The sequence below is a fragment of the Arthrobotrys flagrans genome (assembly GCF_004000055.1).
Source record: "Arthrobotrys flagrans strain CBS H-5679 chromosome Unknown unitig_8, whole genome shotgun sequence".
Lineage (NCBI taxonomy): Eukaryota > Fungi > Ascomycota > Orbiliomycetes > Orbiliales > Orbiliaceae > Arthrobotrys > Arthrobotrys flagrans.
In genome coordinates this window covers 1,974,703-1,996,864 of record NW_027137553.1, presented here as the reverse complement: position 1 = coordinate 1,996,864, position 22,162 = coordinate 1,974,703, and the positions used below count along the sequence as shown (strand labels likewise).

Below are 22,162 nucleotides of genomic sequence, written 5' to 3'. Positions count from 1 at the left end.
AACCATCGCCCGTCGGTGCCTTTTGTGAAAATCTCATAACGGAATGTAGCAGATGTAGATGTAGATAATTCGCCAGGGGAACACTCAAAAATGCAGATATCATTAGACATCAAAAAGGGAACAGGGTAAAAGAGATATGAAAAGAGGGGAAGGGTGATTGTAACTCAGAATATCAGTGCTTAAAAACTTTGGCAGTTATGCAAAAGAAGAAAGTCAGAAAGAAAGTGAATAACCGAACTCCAATGTAAACGCCACTGCTCAAAAACAAGAAGGGCTCGGAATAAAGAGGGAAAAAAATATACAATCCAAGTAGGTATATAATCCCGTCGTCATCTAACTCATGAAAAGACCAACTCTGATAACCAGCATCCCACAGAACTACCGAGCCGTACTCCCTCTCCTCTCAAGCATCTTTTTCTTCAGCTTTCCGAACACATCTTTCGCCCATACCCGGATCTGTTGTTCCGTCGGTGCTCCCTTCTCCTTCGTATATTCTGCGACATTCTCCATCAAGCTAACAAGAACGTCCTCACTGATATCCGCAGCTCCTTCTCTTACTCGATCTGGATTCAAGAACGGATCCTCGTAGCTAAGCATTTCTCGAATAGTAAGTCTCTTATCCTTATCCCTCTCGAGGCAACCCTTCATCGTTGCTATTAGGCTTGCTGGAACTGGGGTGCCGCCGATGCCCGTACTGGGGTAGTCGATCTCGTGTCTTGGATCTGGAATAGCTGACATTTTGTGGTATAGTGTACTCAGATGTGCGAATGGTGTACGGCCATATGTCATCTGGTACAAGATACACCCCAAACTCCAAACATCGCTTGGTGCACCAAGCTTATGCAAGCGCGGAGCTGCTCTGCCATCTGATGTCGTCTTGCCGGAATTGAAATCGACAATGGTTTCAGGTGCCATGTAGCTCACTGTTCCGACTTGGTGTTCACGATGGACATTAACCGTATCGTCTTGAATCGCGTTGGCGATTCCAAAATCAATGAGTTTTAGCCGGCCTTGAACAAGGAGGAAGTTGGCGGGTTTCAAGTCACTGTGCACGATATTCCGAGCGTGCACCGCATCCACGCATTCGAGCATCTCCTTCCAGTAATGTCTGACGAAAGACACGTCAAGGGTCGAGTCATCAGAGTGATGGCGGGAGGTGATGATTCGATTAAGATCAGATTCGCCGCATTCAAGAAGCTGCAACAATTAGTACTAGCGTAGTAAGGATACGATTTTGGACGAAAACTTACCACGGTGAGAGTACTCCGTTCGTCATTGATCTCGTAGTCATACAGCCTCACAACCCGATCTACATCTTGCAGCTTCCGCAGCAGATCGATCTCACCCTTGAAGCCACGGATCGTAGCCTCATCCTGCTTCTCTAGCATAACCTTCTTCATGGCAAGCATCTTGTAATTTTCAGCCATGACCTTGTAAACCTTGGCACTTCCACCTCGTCCGATTTGATCTAGCCTGAGGTACTGCTTGCCATTAACAATTACGTGCTGTCGTTTTCTTCGGGTCGAGGGAGCTGCCGTGTCTTTCACGGGAGCCGCCGGGACTGGTGCTACTTTTGCTTGAGGTGGTGGAGGAGCAGCTCTCCGGGGCGTGTTTACGGAGAGGGCCCCGAGGGCTCTTCTTGGCGATGTTGGTTGAGGCTCCCGTGGCTTGGGAGCGGATTTTCTTTCAGGAATTGGAGATGGGGGAGGAGATGGCCGAGATTTTTCGAAAGCGGGCTTGCTGATCTCAAAAGATGAACCAAGTTTCTTTGGTTGGGACTGATCGTTCTCCTTATCAGACATGGCATAAGGCAATGAAAACTTGAGACCGGGTCTTTCCTGAGAAACCGCTCGAGACGCAGAGCTCGTTCTCGAGTTCGATCTGGAGACGAGCTTTCCCGCTGCGAAATCAAACTCGAGGTTTCCTGCTTGGTAGTTTTGTAGCTGAGCTTTCCTCATCATTTCAACCGGGCTTTCGGGCATATAGTCCCTGTGTAGAGGCGACCCTCCCTTTTTTTCTGGAGACTCTCTCTTAGAGGGAACAGCCTGCTCCCTCCAGCTGGCGGAAGATTGTCTCTTCAGCGGATTATACTGATTCGGCGACGGTCGGTCCCGTGTAAATTCCAGCGATTCTCGCCGCACGGTCTCCCCGGCCATGGATATCTTTCTAATAGCGGAGTCTATATCACGATCAACCTGCAGTTCGGTTCCTGTAGTTTCCTGCTCTTTCTGGGCACGTGATTCGACCAAAAAATCTTGTTTTGTTCCATCATATTCTTCCTCTGGGCTCGTCAATTCCTCGATTCCTTGGTTGGTATAATCTCGCCTCGGGCCACGAATAGGCATTCCAATGCCCAAGGTTCTAACGGGGCGCTTGGAGAGCGTGGTCGGGCGGGCACGGGCAACAGAGCCAACCGTCCTAGCGGCTGTGCTTGGTGCATTAAGGCCATCACCAATTCTCGATAAATCGTAGTTCTTTTCAGCAGAGCCTTCGCCTGAACCGCTACTTCCATTGCTGATTCTAGTCACAGACGAGAGATAGGCTCGTCGGGTGGTTCTAGCAGCCGGTGTGACAAAATTCCTAGCGGTATGGAAGTCTGGAGAATCCGTATTACTACTTATTCCACCAGACGAAGAGGTTTTGCTGTTGGAGCCGGGAGTTTTGCTCCCCGCAGAACTGCGACGGTCTATGCCACTGTTTTCGGCCAACAGCTCGTTGGCCACTGAAGAGAGGACCGGAACATCTCCTAGGATAGAGTCGTCATCGGAGTCGTCGGCGGAGGTGAGACGGTAGGCGGAGGGGGTTTTGAAGGTGGAGTTGGAAGATGCGAAGGTCGTCATTTGATAGGGGTAAATTGCTGGATATGTCGGTTAGTATTTGTATAGGAAGGCCTTTGTCGACTATAAAGACATGACGCGTAGGTTTCGAGGATATATGATGCTGCCGTTGTGGGAGAGTTGAAGGAAGTTTGATGAAACCGACGAAGTTTTGAAACTGAGGTGGCTGGGATTTGAAGTCTTTGGGAAGTAATTAACAATTGTACTTTGTTGGCACCGTTGTGTCTGAGTGTCGTCTGTATGTGCTCAAAGGTCAGAAGGAAGTGGTGTCGAAGTCGAGGATTGAAGTTGATGATGAAGTTGATGATGAAGAAAGGGAGGTTGGCGATGGTGGGTGGAACAGGGAACGATTGGGACTAAGCGAATCCAGCAGCGTTATTTGGGCAGGTGCACGCCCGTTCACGACGGCCAACAAATTGGTGTTTTGCCTGAATTGGGAAAGTTGTTTATATTTGAAACCGATTTCTGGCCGTTTGATTGGTGGTGACTTGCGGTCGTTGTCTGAGCGACTCGCCCAAAACATGGAAAAATACAACAACAATACAACACATCAACGCATCAGCCTATCAACACATCCCATACTATATTATCTAGCGCTAGCCAGAGAATCAGGCATGGTTAGATCTACCCCAACTTCCTTGTCTTCTTTGATGGTGTCTCCGTTAAAATACAGATTTTGGTACCAAAATCGAAGTTCGTTGTAGCCGTCTATGATGTTGAAGTATAAATTGTACTTCCCATTCGGTTCGTAGTAATCTCCACCATTTGTGAAAGTTGCTTGACAATGTTGAAAATCATCGACGTCGTAATGATCATCATTACGGCAGCGGAAACTTGTGGCCTTAGTCCATGCTTTCCCTGGGACTTCGCCATCAACATCGTGACCGGCAAACAACCAAGAACCATCGGCACATCTAGGCTTGCTATAAAATTGGCAAGAACAGTATCCCAATACAACAGGATATCGTATCTCATTTTTCAATGCAGGGCTGAGGTCTTCAACCTCCCAACAATTCTCCTCCTTTTGAATCTGGTCACTCCACCGACCGAGTGGAAAGCCTTCCCATCGTTCGTAAGGTTTCCAGTCCCACCCAGGTTTCGTGTTTCTAAACCAAGCATTTTTGTCGAGACCAACCTTGCATTCTCGGCCATTGAAGTCCACTTTTTGTCACGATATTCACCTCCAAGCGTTGGTGCCCGGGGTTTGTAATTGGGGTCAACTGGTCTAGAATCCAGTTCGGGGCCTGCGGGAGGAACAGGACCGGCTTTTTCGGAGACGGTGGTAAGTTGAGGGGTTTATTGAGGCCGCGCCCGAACAAAAGGTAGTAAAAGGAAACTACTCCCTACGCAGAGAGCAAAGAATATGGTTCGGTTCGTCAACCGAAGTCTCGGCATATCGGACTCGAGACGTGGTCTTCGACCTGAAATGGAGGTTTGAAAGTAGAATTGTATATTTTATATAATATTAGGGAGAATGTCCAGATATTCGTGATATAAATATATCTGTGTGTGTTTTTCTTCTGCTTAGGCCGTGTTCTGTGTAGTGCTGTTGCATGGTCTTTATACATATTTTTATACCACTTAAGAATATACCGGAGACTCAACCCGATTTTAATGAGTACTGACTTGACACTCACATATTCATTCGAACTTCATATTCTTCAGGCACAAGCTGCCGAGTACGCCTTTTTTTATTCATCTGACGTGTGGATGAATGTGTACGTTTGTTCAACTCTGTTGGAATGAACTCGAGTGCGACGTTAAAAATCCCTTTTTTAGATAAACTACAATTATACGTATATCAGTACTAATATTTATCCATCTATGGTTCGTCGCAGGCCACCATCGACTCGTACCGCCCTTTCGCTCCTACTTGCTCTCTCTCGGTAAAAACTTACAACTCATATCTAAATTTGTCACATTCGCATTTGTAGTGACTCGAGTGAGGAATATCTCTGCGTGCATCTATATGACATGGCAAATTAATAGGAAACTGCACTGCATAACCCTATCACCAAGTGTACAGAATATCAATAGGTATGACAGGAAACTTGGGTATATCGTGTAGTGTTGGATGTTGCATCTCGAGGTGGCAGTTTCCTGGGTCCAAATCGAAAACCCGACTGTTAGCACCAAGACGATTTAACATGTTGCTATGGTAAACTCGGAAACTCTAGCCTGTTGGGCGTAATAAACTGTATGACAAAGTCTACAATAGTGGCGATTTGGTATCAGTAGCTGCTTGAATATAATAATGTATTATTTGGCGCCTTTGGCTGGTTGGATGTTGAGCGCCTGAGATAATAGGGAGACAAACTGGTCTTGTACCTAAACGCCACGAAAGGAAGATGTGGTTAAAGCGTCACGAGGAGAATTATGCTCCTGAGCGACCAGGTCTGGGTACGAGACAAGCTCCTGAGTTTGGTCTAGACCTGGGGAGATTGTTGTTGTTCGGTTTCGGTGCTTGGTACTAATCTGATGACGAGTTTAAACCAGAGGACATGGGACCCAGGCCTGCGCATGTCAAGATGTCAAGATGCCAAATTATGTTAGCCGTCGTCTGGTTTGGGCGATTTTGGATGTGTAGGCAAGAAAGTTTGGTTTAACGTCAGAATCTAAGCCCGCATTTTGAAGAAATCCCATTGTAATTGTCTATGAATCTTGTAGCCAAAAATAGCAAGAACGCCAGTACATGCTGCCCACGCTAACGCCTCAATAACCCAAAAAGGGGGTATCCATCGTGTAGACAAATTATCTGAAGGATAAACGCAGAGCAAAGGTTGTATAATTTTCATGCTTCCTGCCAACCGGGCTGCTTGTGCTCCATCTGGCAAGGCCCTATGATTTTGTTCCCTTACCACTATAAGTTGTATTGCTTCAAATTTTAACATCCTCCATCTCTTCCTCCTCATCGTCATCAAACTCCTCACCAGCGTCAGTTCCCAAATCTTTGTTGACCTCTTTCTTGATCGCTTCGATATCTCGAGACTTGTATTCCGGCTTCAATTGCCACTTCAATGCAAATGGACCGGTCTTGAGAAGAGTAGCAATGCTTTCCAAAGTCTCTTTGAGATATGCTTCTGGTTGGTTGAGTCTCTCGCGAAGACCCTTGAGAGTCCAAAACTCGTACTCGGAGAAACAGGTAAATAGTGCATCGAGGAGTTCGTTTCGGGGCATGCGGGTTGCCTTGTTTTCTTGAGTCTTCTTCTTTTCTGTACCAGGTTTTTGCTAAAGGTGGTGTTAGCGCTCATATATATTATATGACAACGAGAAAACGATATAAGACATACAATGGCTTGGTCGAAGAGGTTGTCATTGGTGGTTGGGAGTGGAGCGCCCGGAAGAATCTTGTCGAGAACCACAATATGCTTCTTTCGCTGTTCTTCTTCCATTATGTCACGCTTCCGTTTTAGATACCTCGCAAACTCGATGCTATCGACTGGAGTAACAACGGCTTCATGGCGAACAGTTCCAACCAATGCTGTCCGTTCTGTGTAGATATTTAAATCTTAGTACCGTATTGGAAAATTCAGATACAAGTCATTGCATACTGGGAATAGCCTTGCGGAAGAATGGTTGGAACTTCTTATTCCCTCCTTTACCAAATTTCCTGTCGGAGTTCTTCTCTGGCTGTAATAATCTCGATGGGATGATGGGGTGTCCATCTGGTCCGATCCCACGAGCCCGATTTTCAAATCCCGGCATATCCTTCTCCGTGAACACGAATGTATTTCTTACATTCCTATCTGTCACCACCATGTCGAACTTTCTCGGTATCCCCTCATTGTACTTGTTGTTCGTCAAAAATAGTTTTAATTTCTCCTCTGGCTCCTGTTTTGTCGCTCCAGCCGGGGCGGGTGTTGGGTGGTAGACTCTAATATCAGCGAGATGAATCTCTTCATCATCATCGATTTTATCCCAGTTTTCGAGTACAAAATCAGGCATTTTGACGAGCCACGCTATGACACCACCCTTCGTCATGTCCAAATCGCCCGCATCTTCGAATTGCTCGTCATCCTCGGACATTGGAGAGCCGATAGATGCGGGTGGTGCATCTTCCATCGAAACATTTTCGGTCTTGATGGCTGGGGACTTAGTGTCCTCCTCGACCTTGATGGTTGGTGCCGCGTTGGTCGCCATTGTTGGTGGAGTTGGAGGTTGGATCAAGGTTGTCTAGACAGTAACAAGTATCTGAACTAGTTATCTGGGCCACTTGGGACGATCGGGGATGTTGAATGATGGATCGAGGCTCGATGGGTGGATGGTGAACCTTGAAGAGTGATGTTGAAGACTTGCGACACGCTGAATCCTGTTTTGAGCTCTGAGTTAAGCGCGACGCTTAACGCCGACTAACGCCGACTGGTCCCAGCCTTGCGCCCGCATGTGGCTTCGGTCGATATTTGATATTGACGATAGAACAGCCTTCTCGAACAGCAAATACGACACGGTCTATGCATCTAATAAGCCGAATACTGCAGAACTTCGACAGAACTACTGGGATAATAGGCATCCTTTACGATATGCAAGCCCTTGCATGCATCTTTGTCTAGATTATTAATATATTTCATGAGACCTTGACGGCATACCTCAGTTTACGTATAGTATCATGTTGACATCCCCCATGTTGTACTCCTTGACATATCTGGAATGCTTGTCCAACATACTATACTACCATAGCATTCCATCCGTTTACGACACCAACTGACTAGTTCCCGTCATCACATTGTCTGTTTAGCTTAGCTAATTTTCAAGCCTGTCGACACCATTTTGCGACCCCTCACAATTTACCCGGCCTGTAGGATCGAGGTCAATGTGACAGACCTAAATAGCGAAGTTCGTATGGAAGCCGGTGGTTACCTTAGGAATCAAAGTTTTGAGTCGGCAGATACTACCCCGATATCCGTAGGGAAAACCCCATAAGCTATAGCTAGCTGCCATGCGGAAGACACAAAAAAAGGTTCAGACCCAGTTCGAGCTGCCGTTCTCGGGCGAAATCCCACATTTCTGGAGAAGGTTAACGGTTAGGGCCTAGGCATCTTATTTATGGTTGACGGTAGGCCTTGGCTGATTCGTTCATATATGGAGTGTTTTAGTTTATTTGATTGATAATATGGGCAAGAAGATGTCGAAACGAGGTCGCATGCATGGGTTGTGCAATCCACCACCACCATGTCTGTTGCGGCACCATAGACTTATGGAGTTATATACGGCTGACCTCAAAGCTCCACCGAAGAATTATCGTGCGTTATGACAGCAAGGGAACTCTTGGAAAGAGGGGGAGTGAATATTTTCCTGCAGGGCTTCAAAGTCTTGAGCTTTGAGCTTTATAGCTCCACGGCGGCAGGAGTGGAAGTATTTCTGCATTCACTCTATCCCTTTTCTGCGGTCTTGGGCATTCGGGGCTGCGGTCTTGGAACGGAACACACAAAGCTTTTCTTCACCACACAAAAGCTTCAAAGGCCCAAGCAAAAGGTCTTTGCAAAGATAATTTGATTGTGCCTACTTGCGGGGAAGACGGATAGCAGAAGCAGCCAAAATTCTGGGCGCCCGCACACAGATGGAGCAGAAGTCGTCCAAAAATTAGGTCCAGGAAGGTGTATTCGTTCGAGCTTTACGAACCGCTCGGGCTACATGATCCCAGCTGGACGGATAGCATGCGATTAATGCACAGTTTTACCAGCCAAGATGGAATTATCTGCAACCCCTCTGCTGTCTCTGGCGGGGGCCTACGCTCAAAAATGTGCGCCCCTTGCTATGTTTACCCCCATCCCTGTCAGGTTCGAGGTCGTTGAGCTGGTTTTTCGAGTGCAGCTGCGCCCGCGGCGTAATGTATGTCTATCATCTGCGAGGGACAGGACGGAAAGAAGGGTCGCCGGTTGGGCTAAACTGTGAGCTTGCCAGGCCTTGCTTGGGTGTGAGCATGGGATGGGGAGATAACCGTACCTAAATAAATGGCTCTGGCTCCTCCCACACTGTATATTTTCGGCATGTACCGTCTCGTGGGCTTCTTTTTTAAAAGACACTCTTCCCTCAAGGCTCTTTCTTCCTTCTTTGTTTTATTTTCCTTGTATAAATAAATACTCAAGTATATATATTCCGAAGGCTGACATTTAATTTTTTGTCGTGGGGCTTTGCGTCTGTTGTGCTGTTCCAAGACTTAAGGCTTGACGCCCTAGTTCCTGTTTGTCTAATATCGACATGTTCGTACCCTTCCATTCCCTGTCAAGAAGCTGCCCAGACCACCCAAACGTCATTATGTCGCACGACAAACCGAAGAATCGCATTTGCATTTTCAATTTCACAAACTTCACAAAGACGACTTTTTAACAGAATGGATCATGCATATAGGGCACCAAGAGAATCTCGCTATGCGGTACCGCTGAGAATCAGCGCCGCCTCGAACGGCTTGCAGTTCTCGCATCATTTCAACAGCTCATATGGAGGACGATATCAAGGTCCAAGGCTGCTTAGCACACAGTACTATTCGGATGCACCCGCTGGGCCCCGATTCGATGGGAGACCCGCGAAGAAGCAGCAAACCGCGGTGTTAACGCCAGTAGATCCTAATAAGGGCGCCGCAAAGCCAACTGTGCCCGTTCTGCGACGGACGGTCTCAAGCCTCGTTCCTCCAGATGTTCCTTTAAAACCTCTTGCAAAGTCCAAGGCCAAAAATGAAAGCGCGAGTAAACCCAGACCAACTGGGAAAGCTATGGCAGCAGTTATGAAAGCCGCACATAGACTGAGCTCTTCAGGTGCTTCGATTCACTCCACAACCTCGAGTTTTCGTTCAAGGAAGCGAAAGTACTATCAAGTTGCTTGCTTGACTTCTATGCCCTGCGAAATCCTGGACGAGATATTCTGTCACCTTGATCAGAAGACTCTTCACGCCATTCTTCTTTGCAACAAGTATCTTGCTGACTCCGCGGCACCGGCCCTTTACGCCGCACCAACTTTCGCGAGTACTTATCGCTTTGCACAATTTGTTTCTTTGATAACTCATAACGCACCTTTGGCGAACTTGGTGCGTGAGTTAGATTTGTCTAATATCCCTTCTGAAGCGCCAGAGGATATGCCACTAGCTGGATGGAGGGACTGGAAATATAGAACCGAAATGCTGCATACGATCCGGAGAGAGGATAATTTTAGATTGAGGAAAGGAGTGAAAGTCGTTGCGCCACCTACGCCACCAAAGGGAGTACATCCGCTGCCGTCGCCGTTTTTGACGCAGTATCACACTTGTAGAGACGTGCCATTTGGAGCTTTGCTGCATATCATTGTTGCTTGCCAAAGATTGAGGTACGACCTGGGTTCAACAGAACGTTCGTAGAAGATGCTAATGATGATATTGTGATATCTAGGAAAGTCGACGTCTCGAATGTTCTAATAGCGGACGATTATGCTGTCCTTTCACCAGCAGCCAGGTATTCGAAATATAGACCAACTGCATTCACAAACCTCTTGTTTGTATCGGATGTACCGAAAGCTTATACCTGGAGACCAGACGAGACGAAAGCAATCAATGCAGCTGTAGATGTTGTCGACGCAGTGTTGAAGCTTAGGAATCTGGAATACTTCGGAGCTAGACACGGCGTCTGGGTAACAAGTGCCATTGCAAATAAACTAGTGACCGGGTACCCCAAAATCAAATGGGATTTCAGAGACTGCGGCGGATACAAAGGCGAGAAGTGGGCTACAGAGGGAACGAGTGAGGAGATCTATGCTCTCCTGAACACGACAGAATAGCCCACAGAAACCCAGAAATCTTGACGATAGTTCGCTCCTGTGCTGCTGGAAACCACGAGAGCACCATTCGACAGCCCTCTCGTGATCAACAAAGGATCGAATCCTTCGACACCAATCTTCTTACGATACCCATGTTCGGCACCTAGCAAACAGCGTCAAAATGACATGCTTCGTTTGCAAAAGCATTTCCCGCATCATTTTCAGTCATGATTTTGTTTTGTGCTTCTCGAAATTTCATTTCATATATGCCGTATGCACATGCTACTCTTTTTGACTCGCTTCCGGTTTCCCTCCTCCCCCAGGAACAATTTGCCTTGGGATTGCGTTTTCCTTATCTCTTTCTTATTTGCACACATCGATTGACAATCCGTGCTGGTTTTTTTTCGGTTCATTCCTTCGGTATCATATTCATAGCGCGGAGTCCTTGATATCCTTATGCATGCATCCCGTCATTGTTTTCGCCTCTGCATTTGCGCCTGCTTGCATTTGGTAGGGCTCGATTGCTAGCAATCCATATTCGCATTATGTATGATACACTTTCCTTGTCGGTTTTTTTTTTTTTTTTTCGAATTCGGTTTGCTCTGATTGTTCGGTTTGAGTATTCGTTTTGCCAAAGTTTTCGGATTGTCCCACCTCATGGTCACAAAGTTTGTCTATGTCGAATTTTATCCTTCTATCGTTTTCTATAACTCCTTCACTTATCCTAGATTGACATGTCCTCCTATCCTCCTCTTCTATGATGTTCTAAAGCGCTGTGTGTGTTGGGATAAGTTGTCACCCGCTAGTCATGTCGCTTGTCCTCGGTTCCATCGAATCAATTTGTACATAGTAGGCGTATTGTCGACAAAATGCACCCAATCCCCCCCTATTTCAACATCAGATGTAGGGAAAAAGACGGAATCGAAAAGGTACAAAGGGAATACATACCTGTATTTATCCTTCACTTCGTTACATCTGGACCTGCCAACGTATACCCCGTACGCCCTGTTAGCTGTCATTCCATCGTGGCAGTCGCGGAACCTATTGCAATGGGTCACTATCCCCGCTCTAGCCATGACACGTATCCAGCTACTCGTGTGTAGCCAGTCCCGTCACAATATTTTGGACGAGACCATAGCTAAACCTGCAGTGAGATGTGATTGTGATAGCTGGACTAGGCGAGCGAATGGTATCACCCCCTGTGTGATACTTTTTGCGTTGTCCACCGTTTGACGTGTTGCACCGCCTGCCATTGGGTGTTTGCTCCAGACTGCTACGTTTGTCCGAAGTCGACTTTCCCTTCCGGGATTTAGTGAGATGGGCTTTTGGTGGTCGGCTTTAAGCGCGCACAGAAGTTAAGGCACAGACACCGACGCCTTTCCAACAAGTTCTCTACCTTTGGTCATTAATTCCTACCATCAACTACCCGACACCGTTGCTTCTTCTTCTTCTCTTCTTCCCCTTCTTCCCTCCCCCTTTACCTATCACAGTCTCTTGTTTCCTTGCATCGTGTATGTGCGCTTATTAGCGTTATCCATCAGCAGTGCAGTGTAATATAGCATACATACGAACAAATCCAGTATCGAACCCCCAGAATGCCCTCCGAGAACGACGAACTCCTGGCAAGAATCAGCCAGCTGGCTGGTGAGTCCCGGAACCTTCCCAGTCCTGCCGTTTTTGTATCACTATCATGCCTAATTTGTCATGCATCGCAGGTCAGATAAATCGTCACAAAGCTTCTGTGGCGTCATCGGCATCTTCGTCACGACCTCAGCATCAACAACCATCCTACCCCACCACCAGGCATCAACCATATCCCCCTCCTCATGCTCATCACGCAAGCCATCGGGGACATTCCTGGGCACCAACTCGTGGAGCCACAAGTTATCGGAGCCGTGGACGTGGCGGGAGACAAATGCCATCCGGGCATAGGAATCGGACGTTGGTTCTAAACAACTCTGCTCCGGCGAGTGGAACCAACTCCCGAGGGGAGACACCAACCACCGGAACCGACGACGACGAAATCATGACCGATGCCAATGATGCGGTCACAATGCCTGCACCAGGATCTAACGGATCGACGGCAGCACCTAACTCTGGTAGCTGGGTCGCAAAACGTGACCGACATATGCAACTCATCAACTCTTCCGTGTACGACCAACATTTGCAGACTCGGGCGAAGGCGATAGAACAGACTCGTCAAGACAAGCTGAAAAAGAAGGAAGAAAGCGAGAAGGCGAAGTTGCGCAGTTTCCTGCAAGGGTCGAAGCAGTATGGCATTGTGAATACTGTTGGAAGAATCAAATCTAAGCCAACGAATGTGGCTACTTATCAGCATGAGATCGTTATCAATGGGGCGAGATATAAAATTACAATCGATGGAAGCAAATTGGTAAAGGTTTCAGGTATGCGGTCTTGGGATTGCTATCTGCGATGCTATCTGCTATCTACAGCGAAGCTAACAAAAAGAGTAGACGATGCAAAGAAACCAACTCCAAAGACGGCGGTAGTCGGCGGTGTCACTTTCTACCGAAGCAAGGGTGGCAATCTTTGGAGAGCGGGAGTGGTTCGGAGGCAACAGCGGTCAGTAGCAAACCATCCCCGTTCAATTTCACACCACATTTTTGAATCAAGTTTGGCTCACTCGATCAACCTATGAAGGAGCGATCAACCTGCAAAAAGGAAAATTGCGAAACCTTGCAAATTTTTCACATCAACTGGTATCTTTTCTTTCTTGTCCTTGTTTTTTTCTTTTTTTTCTCTTCTCCTCATTCGTTATCGCGAGCAAAAATACGTGTCGGGTCTTAGGAGATCTGAGCGGCGACTATCCGTATTTGCGATTATCGGAAGCTATCCTTGCGCATGCTCTGGCACACCATCGATGCTGAGTTGTTGGGGAAGCTGCAAAGGTACGTGGACCATTGACTGACTATGCCACCCTCTATGATGGGGAACAAAAAACTCTATCTAGGTAAATGCGTCCGAGGAAATACTTGTCCATACGTTCATGACCCAGACAGGGTGGCGATATGCCCTAAGTTTCTGCAAAACAACTGTTCAGATGGAGACTCTTGCGATCTCTCACATATCCCCAACCCCCATCGCGTTCCCGCCTGTCTTCACTTCCTAAGAGGTAACTGTTCCAATGAGAGCTGCAAGTACTCTCATGTCAGAGTCAACCCATCCGCGCCGATATGCCGGCCTTTTGCAAAAGAGGGGTACTGCGACAAAGGGGCCGATTGCCTCGACAAACATGTTTTTGAGTGTCCAGACTTCGACGCGAAAGGTGTTTGTAATGATAAAGCATGCAAGCTGCCCCATATCGAGCATGCTGGTAGGAGGCGAGCTGCAGCGGCCGCTGCGGCTGCGAAGGCAAAACAGGCAGACGGCGATAGCGATGTCTCCAGCGACGAGGATGAAGAAGACGAAGAGGAGGAAGACGACCAATTCGGTAGTGACGATGTAGACTCTGACTACTTTAGTGACAGCGAGGTAATCTTGCAAACCTCGGACGACGGCCACGAAGTCTCCCAACAAGCGGATTTCATCCGGTTTTGAAACATCCCGACAAAAAGCAGCCAACCGGATCGTATACAAATTTTTCCCTTGATCGTCTTACATCAAGCAGCAAAGCAAAGTAGCGAAGTAAAAAGCAGATGGCTTTTTTAACGGCTTAATGTCAACATATATAGAAGCAGCTATTCTTAATCCGGAGAAGTTTGAAATATGATTGCAAAGAATAGCAGTAGCGAAGTAGCAGCAAAATGCAGTGTACCCTGCACCGTAGCCGGGCATTGAGGGGTTTCGAATTCACCAAGCTCTGGCCGAATCTGTAATAACCCATTCATTGACGGCCCGGTTCCCTTCCTTCACTTTCCTTGTTTTCCGTTCCCATGTGTGTAATTCAACGGCGAGGCCCTGAGCTTGAGGCCCGAGGTTCGCCGTTGAAGGGGCTCACTTCATTCTTGTCTTTTACTATTGTCTCAATGTTGGTTTTTCGCTTATGTAGTTTCCAGAGGACTGCATCGTGCAGGACGTCTGGCAAATCCTATTCCCTTTTATTAATATCGGGCATGGTGTTTTGAAAGGCGATCTCAAGATGGATGAAAATATTTTCCGTTTGAAATTTTTCTTGTAAGCAAATGATCGAGCGGGATTTTGAAACATTTTAGGTAGAAAGAGAGCAAAAGAATATGAAATGAGAATAGTAATGAGATGCAAAAGTTCTTGGTTCCAATCGGTTCAAATGTAAAACCATGCTGTGATGTTAGTATGATACGACCATCCAAAGCTAGCAACTGTCAGGCCAGTCGAGGAAAAGATACTTTAGGAAAGGTGTCGAGTAAGCGTAGTGATATGTCTACCTCTTAGAGGTCCAGTTTCACTGCTATATAAAGTAATACATTGAAAAAAATTCGGGGTTTTCGGTCGATTTAGAAAGCCAGAGTAAGGGTGCGAAAAGTCTGGACCGTCAGATAGAGGGCAAGCTTGCTGATTTGAAGCCCAATTGATTAATTGAAAGTCGGATTCGATACGTATACAGAATCAAAATATCTTTTGTCAAAAAATGATGTCGACAATATTAATGATGGTGAATTATGACAGCTTCAGACATGGGTGACGAGTGGAACGATTATGTATGTTGTGTTTGTAAGCTTAAACTAGGATATTAATCTATTTATTTATTTTATTTTATTTTTTTCAACTGCAAGAGGCTCAGGCCTAGGGTTATCCGGCTGGTTCCTTCGGAAATTTTGATCGGGTTTCATCGGTGGTTGTGATATACGATATGTCATTTTTCTTCTTTTTCTCTGAAAATCTGACCGAAGTTTGGGAATTTGAACTGAGGGGAATGAGGGGATTTGATTGAAAAGCATGTGTCGGCATATGTCTGGTAATGCCAACGGTATGTACATGTAAGATAATGCGAGCCGATAGGGTGTATCAGTAGCTTATAGGCATGTTCGAGGGTAGATGATGTTTGAAAGATTATACTAATTGCCTACGATATCTACTTTGGGGAGGGGTACATTAGGATGGATCTAGAAGTACAACGACGTTTTTGAAGTGCATGTACCATTGAAGTCTTTAACGGCCCACGGTTATCATCTACGGTTTTAAGTCTAGACCATGTATCTGAAGAAATGAGGTTTCATCCTAAGAATTGTGTGCAGAATAGAGGAAACGTTTTAAGCTAGCCACTAATGCAAAAAGACGGTTTTAGGTTGATGCTACAACTGTCAGTATCTGCACTGGGGCCTATCCTTGAGAGCTATTTAAATTATAATATGTAATGAATTTAAAGAATAAAAATTTAAAGTATATACGCATATGCGGCCGGATCCATGATGTAACTGTTGTCCTTCTGTCGTTTCGGGGTGGTATATGTATGTGTATGTATGTAGGTTCATGTTGTGCTTCCGAGACAGCTTTTGATTTGACAAAACTCCCTCTTTTGCTACTGATAGTCAATTTGAGATCGCGGGGAAAGCTAGTTATCAGGAGGGGTCGGTCACTGGATATGTTGGCGGGAAAGGACTGGCCTCGCAGGAGACGGACTGCAGCCTTGGTGTTTTCATGTTTGAGATCGAAAGGATCGAATAGGGTTTTGCGTTGTCCTTGTTACGTTTTGGAGAGGGGTTTCAAGACCGATAAATTGCTTCTTTTGCCTAATTTCTTAAGCGTTCTTTCGATTCTCGGTCTTATGCTCAAGGTTCGTGATATAATTTTCCCGTTCTAACTCACGGCGTTATGCTAGAAAGTGGATATCGAGGTAGTTTTGATGTAATCCCAGGATTATTTGGCATAAAGATCGCGAAATAGGACCCTCTTCGACGGAATTTACGATTTTCCTTGTCTTCAGCCTGCTTGCTCTTCCCGAGCCTCGGGACCCCCCTTGTGCAGGTCGACCAATCCCAGGCCGAATGACAACGCATCAGTCGTCTACGATAGGTCGATGGGTTACCCCGTCTTACATACAGTTTCTTTGCGGACCCACATTCTTGTCATGGTTGGCCCAACCTCCTGCCTTCTTGGATGGGTTTGGAGCAGAACTCCAATTATTGGTGCTCGTGCTCTTTCTTTGGAAAAATTGATACGACCCATCGTTTGGCTGTGCTGCCGAGGTGTATTTGATAATTTCGTCCTGCTAGCATGGGCTTACTGCTATAAAGTTAGTATGAGAATAGCCGCTAACTAGAGGTGCTTAGTTCTAATGTGTAGCAACCTAGCCATATGTCTTACGGAGCGGGAAGACGGGATCTAAGATACTATCGAGAGGACAGCTCATCCCGCTGATAATCCAGTAATCGTATCGAATTTATCCCAAAATTTGGGATAACTCTTGTTTTTCTTTGATCTGAACTTCCTAAATCTCTGATGAGGGGAACGGCATTACGTGCTTTTACATTAGCTTCCTTTGGGAACGGGGAGCGGGGCGAGGAACGTGCCTCGGGGTGGTATCTTGATGTTACCGAGGGGAGGGTAGACCGGTGTGCATGTAGACGATTGATATGGTACATGATTTCAAGACATTGTGGATGGTTTATGCAGCAAGAAGCCTCGAAGCGAGCTGGGTATTTACGTAGGTATTCAGTGTAAGATATTAATGCTCGACTAAGTAACTGCTAAGCAGCTCCCTAGGATCTCTAATGTGTGATCGAGAGGGGAATTGTTTTCCCTCATGTATGTATGTACGATCTATGCTTGGAGATAGCTTTAGCCTCGAGCTCTCTTCAAACGATCAAGTCGATTGTACCTCTCCGCCTTTCAAGGATTACTCAAATTCTAAGGCGTATATCATCAGTACGTACATACAATGTACATATATAGTATACTAGTATGTGCGCAGTCACATTCAAATAATTGATCGAGTATTCCTGAAGGAATGATCCGAACTGAATAGTAAGTAATTGGGACCAGGATGGTTAGCATCTGCCACAGGTGACCCAACTGCCCAATGTGTGGTTACGAATGGTCATGCTTTAAGAAACCTGAAACAAAGCGAATTTCCTGAGGGGAACTGTCAAGTTAAAGACTCTCAAGCTTCACTGAGAGTGTGCCAGATCGAACCACAAGCTTTATAAATTTAGCATCAACCCCAATAACCTTAGTTCAACCTTAGTGGGCGGGCTGCCATATTTTCTTCCAACTGATCTTCTGTGGCCTTATGACTGCTGACTTAGCTAGTGGAATCCGGAAGGAAAATTAATGACATAGTATGAGCGTAATCACATTTTGTCGTCCATATGATATGATCTGAGGGATTAAAGCCGCAAGAACGCCAGATCTTGCAGCGAACAAGTCCCGATGGAAGTCGCACCGCCTCATGGATGGCGTTAGCTCTGGAACCTTGGAATTTGACTCGCATCCCCCCAGCCAAGTTTATTCCGACCTCAAACTCGCCTCAGAACTTGAAAAGAAGGGTGATCGTTGCATTCCAATTTATTCGCTGCAGTAGCTTGTGCTCTTTCTCACTCGGAAAAAAAAAAAAAAAAAAAACGCTGGGACTTGGCGATAAAAAATCAATTAGAATTGTTATTATTATAGTCCTTGAATGTAATATGAATGAATCCGAATCCGAAAACAAAGGCTGATATTGGAGATGTCTATTCGTTCCTCGGCAAAAGTCCCCAAGTCACGCCGGTTCGAGTTCCAGCAGGCGCGCTAAGTTGCGAATCTCCTGGCTTGGTCTTCGACGCATAAACTTCCAAGAAAAAAAAGTGGAGCCCCCCTAGACCATCCCTTTGGTCTATCTGGGCATGGGCCTCAACCTCCGGCAATAGCATTGTCGTCTTTCAGATTTTCCCTTCTTACCTAAACATCTCACTGGTGCAAAGGTTTCGGCATGGAGTCGACCTCGTGCATATGCTTTGCATGCAGCCCACAGTCACCTTGCATGTAACGAACAAGAGATGCAGACTATCGACCCATGGCCGTCGGCCAAAGGTAAACAAAGAAGGCTCTTGTAAGGTCTCCCTCCATCCCCGGTTTTCTATCCAATGAAAATTTTTTCACTCGAGAAGCTAAAGTCTCATAGAAGGGCCAAAAAGAGAAGTTCTATTGACCTTTGGCCCTCTAGGGAATCATTCCACTCGCGCCTGACGAGTGAGATCACGTTTCCGAAGTCGCTGAGGAGGCATCCGATCTTTGGGTCCTTTAGCTTCCAAAGCGCGACTGGCCTTACATTGCTGAAGGCCTAATCAAAGGGTCTCTTCGGACCTCCTTCTCTCCAAGATACTGCACACCATACCATTCGCTCCGTCTGAGCCGCGTGGGAACAAAGCTGCTGAGCCTAACTAGTAGCCAGTTTCGGAGAGATCCAGGATTCCAGAACTCCTCTCAACGCATCGCCCCTCCCTCCATCCCGAGGCCCTGGCGTTACATAGAGACATCTCATGTCTCGGCGTGATAACGCGACAGCACGGGTGCCTGGGTCGGTTCGATCAACCAACCTGAGTGAAAAAAAAAGTTCTCATGGCTTAATGCGCTTCTTTTGAAAAGAATGCCCATTAAGCATTGGGGGATAATGCGACGGGTTTTATGATCGACTATTCATAAACATGATGCGGATGCCGCTGTTGCATAAAGTATTTCGGCTCACGAGGCCGCTTACCAACTCCACCATGTTGTGGATGGGTGGATAGATGAATGGTGGTGATGGCTTCTTCAATGATGGGATGAAAACCAAACGGATTGGATTCACAAGGCAATCCCGCTCCATAGCTCCCGTCTTTGCAGCACAAAGTAGACGTATCTGGATCCCTTCCGGTATCGCCTAACTCGCTCCCGCGCACATCTAACAATCTTCATGTCTGCAGATTGCGCAGTTTTGGGAAAGCCAGTGCGTGCTTTCTAGTCTGAAGCTAAAGCAAACGAACAAGTGATAGTGGATCCGAGGACGCAGTAATCCGAAAAACTCGAGGAGAGGATTGGATTATCGCTCTGTCGTCGAGGGCTCCTCCTCTTAAGACCGTCGATAGCCCCTCAGCCCTCGTCTCTGTTTACCCATTTAGGAGCAAGGAGGCGATATCTCTTGAAGGTTTTCACTCGATCGATGCCTTTCGATCCCTTGCTTGGATCGATTCCGGGTTTGCCCTTCACACAAGTGACCGAGGATGGATATTAGCAAGCAGGAAGAACATGGTGTAGAAGCTTCGCTGTCAATGTCACTTTTCTTTAACAGAAAAAATGACTAGACTCGACGAAGTCTCGCCTTGTTTTCCCGTCTCTTGTATCACGGATATCCCGTCTGTCAATATCGAAAACGCTGATATTAGAAATATCGTCATCTGAACCCTTATTTCTTTGACTTCCCGCGCCACGAGTTTTTTTCGGTGATATGAGGCACGGAAGTTAAAGGAAGGTTGTCCAGATGTCTATGAAAGCCGGGAATATTGTGTGGAGGTGCAGGGCTTATGTTCTGCCAGCTCATAAGTACCACACCCTTTTGCCAAAAAAGAATTAAAAATAATCCTTATCCCCACCTTTTCCAAGGAAAAACGAATATAAGACTGAAAAAAAAAATTAAGTTCCTATTGAGCATGCGCCTTTTGCGTGACAGCCTTCTCTATAATGGCGATGTATTGCCAAAAAAGAAGCTTATCCTATTTGCTGGATCCCTTTAGGCCTTTTCTTTCGAGAAGCAGTAAACTGCTACCATCGAACAACTGAAACAAAAGACCACACGATCCTTAACCCAGCCTCGGACCGGGTGATCCATGGTGGGGTGCTTTGAGGATCATTCACACTTTCTTACGCGAGCGGTGTGATCTTGGATGTCTATCGTTTGAAACCTCGATTCGTCCATTCTCTCTGCCTTCTCCGTTGCCCTTTGGTTTGTGGGTTCAACAAGATCATGCCGTTGAAAAGGAGAAGAGCGCGGTCGAGCGGGATGGCCAAAAATATGAGTATGGGGGGTCCCTTCGAGAAGGGACGAATAAGATCTCTGCTGGATGACTATCTGCTGAGCTTGGTCAAATCGCAATAACCCCTCATGGCATGGGAACATATAGCAAGCGAAACCCATCTCGGGCTTGTCACTGTATTTGATATATCGAAAAAGCGGTTGATCATGCACAACCTATTCCAACGGATCAAGAGATTCGATCTGTATGGATGAACTCTCTGCTTTTTGGACGACGGCCGAGTGAACCTAGTTCCTCTTATATCGAAGGTCAAAGTTGCTACCTCCGAAGCAATTGCATGGATATATCGATTATTATGCAGGGAGCAAACGTACGTTCGCTGTGAATGGCTCGCTGATGTCAAGATGCTGGGTGCGAGTGGTTTGCGAGCATAGGGTGGGGAAAAGGGCAAGAGAGGTTTCTGCCATTGGAAGTACCCAAAAAAAAAAAAAAAAACCTTTTGAAGAGCCTAATAATACCTGAAATCCCACTACTTTCTCATCCCACGAGATGGTACATCTCTTGTACTGCCGGACGGCGGAGTATCAACGGGCCTGGGCATTGATTCTTTTTTTATTTTTTTATTTTTTTATTTTTAAGTCTTTATGCCTATCCATTCTACTAGGTAGTCTGCGGCGATATGTTTATGCAGCATGAAGATAGGGCAAATAGAGTGTTTCCACTGGCGCCTGGCGGACCCCATGGGCGATTCTTCGATCTTGATGCCCCACGCGAGAAAAGCAGAGTTCTTGTACCTCCTCAACATTTTAATTCTGCGAGATACAGCCCGAGTCCTTGCTAGTGAATATTTTGATGTGCATTTTGATGTCGATTTTTTTCTGTTGAAGAATTTTGTAGAAAACATCTTAACAGCAGCTCGGTCGAAGCTGTGAATAGATGGGTTTCAAAGTTCCTCTTTTAGCAGTAAATGGTAGCTCTTTCCGAGGAAGCTACAAAGCTTGTAGTTAGCTTCCCGTGCTCACAGGAGCGAAACATTTTCTTCCTAGGCTCTCTTTTGCTCCCTCGGAAGAAAGAAGAAAGAAGAAAAAAAAAACTAAAAGACTAAAAAATAGTACCTCTAAAAAAAGGAAAGAAGGAAAAGTGGGGACCTGCTATGGACAAGAAGGCCTTGGGGTTCAAGAACCGAAACCCGCCTGTCAAAGCAGCAAGCTGTGCTCCTCCCAAAGCAGGATGTCACAAGGGAGATGTATTTTGAGGACAGAGGCAGATGAAGCGTCTTGACTCCCATAATGATAGTAGCCTCCCCCAACTTTTGAGTGTTTGAATGTGACATCTGCCCAATGATAGCATTTTTGGTGATAACTGTTAGAAATTCCCCATTCTTACCGGCGGCGACGGGTACCAGGGAGAGACATCGAGTGGAGTTCCCTTTCGCTCGCTGCCTCCCACTGGGAAGGAACATGGCCAGTTCTTGGTTCTCGCTTTGCTGCACAAGAGGATGCATCCCTCACACAAAAAGTTAGAGTACCCGTCAGGGTAAGACGTTTCTTTCCCCCCATTTGATGCCGGGGATCTTGGGCATTGCGTCGCCATTGGTTTGTTTTCCCATCCGCTCGTTCCCATACGGTGGAATCAGAGGGAAAAAATTTGAGATGGGGGTGGTACCCACCCACGCCTGCAGTGGTACAAGGTAGGGCATGCAGCTGGGAGGAACCCGAAGTACCATCTGCTTCCCAC

At 46.4% G+C, this 22,162-nt stretch overlaps 6 protein-coding genes across 6 annotated transcripts; 3 read left to right on the top strand and 3 right to left on the bottom strand.

The window, feature by feature from the left end:
- Positions 1-378: 378 nt before the first annotated feature.
- On the bottom strand, positions 379-2,840 carry DFL_007081 (uncharacterized protein; the record flags this gene model as incomplete). The annotated part of the gene is made up of 2 exons (XM_067636608.1): positions 379-1,197; positions 1,251-2,840. The coding sequence occupies 2 exons, from the start codon at positions 2,838-2,840 to the stop codon at positions 379-381; spliced, it is 2,409 nt and encodes an 802-aa protein (XP_067488207.1).
- A 583-nt stretch (positions 2,841-3,423) lies between these two features.
- Positions 3,424-3,956, bottom strand: DFL_007080 (uncharacterized protein; the record flags this gene model as incomplete). Its single annotated transcript, XM_067636607.1, has 2 exons — positions 3,424-3,760; positions 3,841-3,956. The coding sequence occupies 2 exons, from the start codon at positions 3,954-3,956 to the stop codon at positions 3,424-3,426; spliced, it is 453 nt and encodes a 150-aa protein (XP_067488206.1).
- Positions 3,957-5,714: 1,758 nt separating this feature from the next.
- DFL_007079 (uncharacterized protein) lies at positions 5,715-6,977 on the bottom strand (the record flags this gene model as incomplete). The annotated part of the gene is made up of 3 exons (XM_067636605.1): positions 5,715-6,065; positions 6,128-6,327; positions 6,389-6,977. The coding sequence occupies 3 exons, from the start codon at positions 6,975-6,977 to the stop codon at positions 5,715-5,717; spliced, it is 1,140 nt and encodes a 379-aa protein (XP_067488205.1).
- A 1,545-nt stretch (positions 6,978-8,522) lies between these two features.
- DFL_007078 (uncharacterized protein) lies at positions 8,523-10,580 on the top strand (the record flags this gene model as incomplete). The annotated part of the gene is made up of 4 exons (XM_067636604.1): positions 8,523-8,614; positions 9,014-9,037; positions 9,186-10,133; positions 10,196-10,580. The coding sequence occupies 4 exons, from the start codon at positions 8,523-8,525 to the stop codon at positions 10,578-10,580; spliced, it is 1,449 nt and encodes a 482-aa protein (XP_067488204.1).
- A 1,574-nt stretch (positions 10,581-12,154) lies between these two features.
- DFL_007077 (uncharacterized protein) lies at positions 12,155-14,117 on the top strand (the record flags this gene model as incomplete). Its single annotated transcript, XM_067636603.1, has 5 exons — positions 12,155-12,203; positions 12,275-12,964; positions 13,034-13,142; positions 13,221-13,279; positions 13,531-14,117. The coding sequence occupies 5 exons, from the start codon at positions 12,155-12,157 to the stop codon at positions 14,115-14,117; spliced, it is 1,494 nt and encodes a 497-aa protein (XP_067488203.1).
- Positions 14,118-18,472: 4,355 nt separating this feature from the next.
- Positions 18,473-18,760, top strand: DFL_007076 (uncharacterized protein; the record flags this gene model as incomplete). Its single annotated transcript, XM_067636602.1, has 2 exons — positions 18,473-18,525; positions 18,598-18,760. 2 exons carry the CDS (start codon positions 18,473-18,475, stop codon positions 18,758-18,760), a joined length of 216 nt encoding a protein of 71 aa, XP_067488202.1.
- Between the last annotated feature and the right edge of the window lie 3,402 nt (positions 18,761-22,162).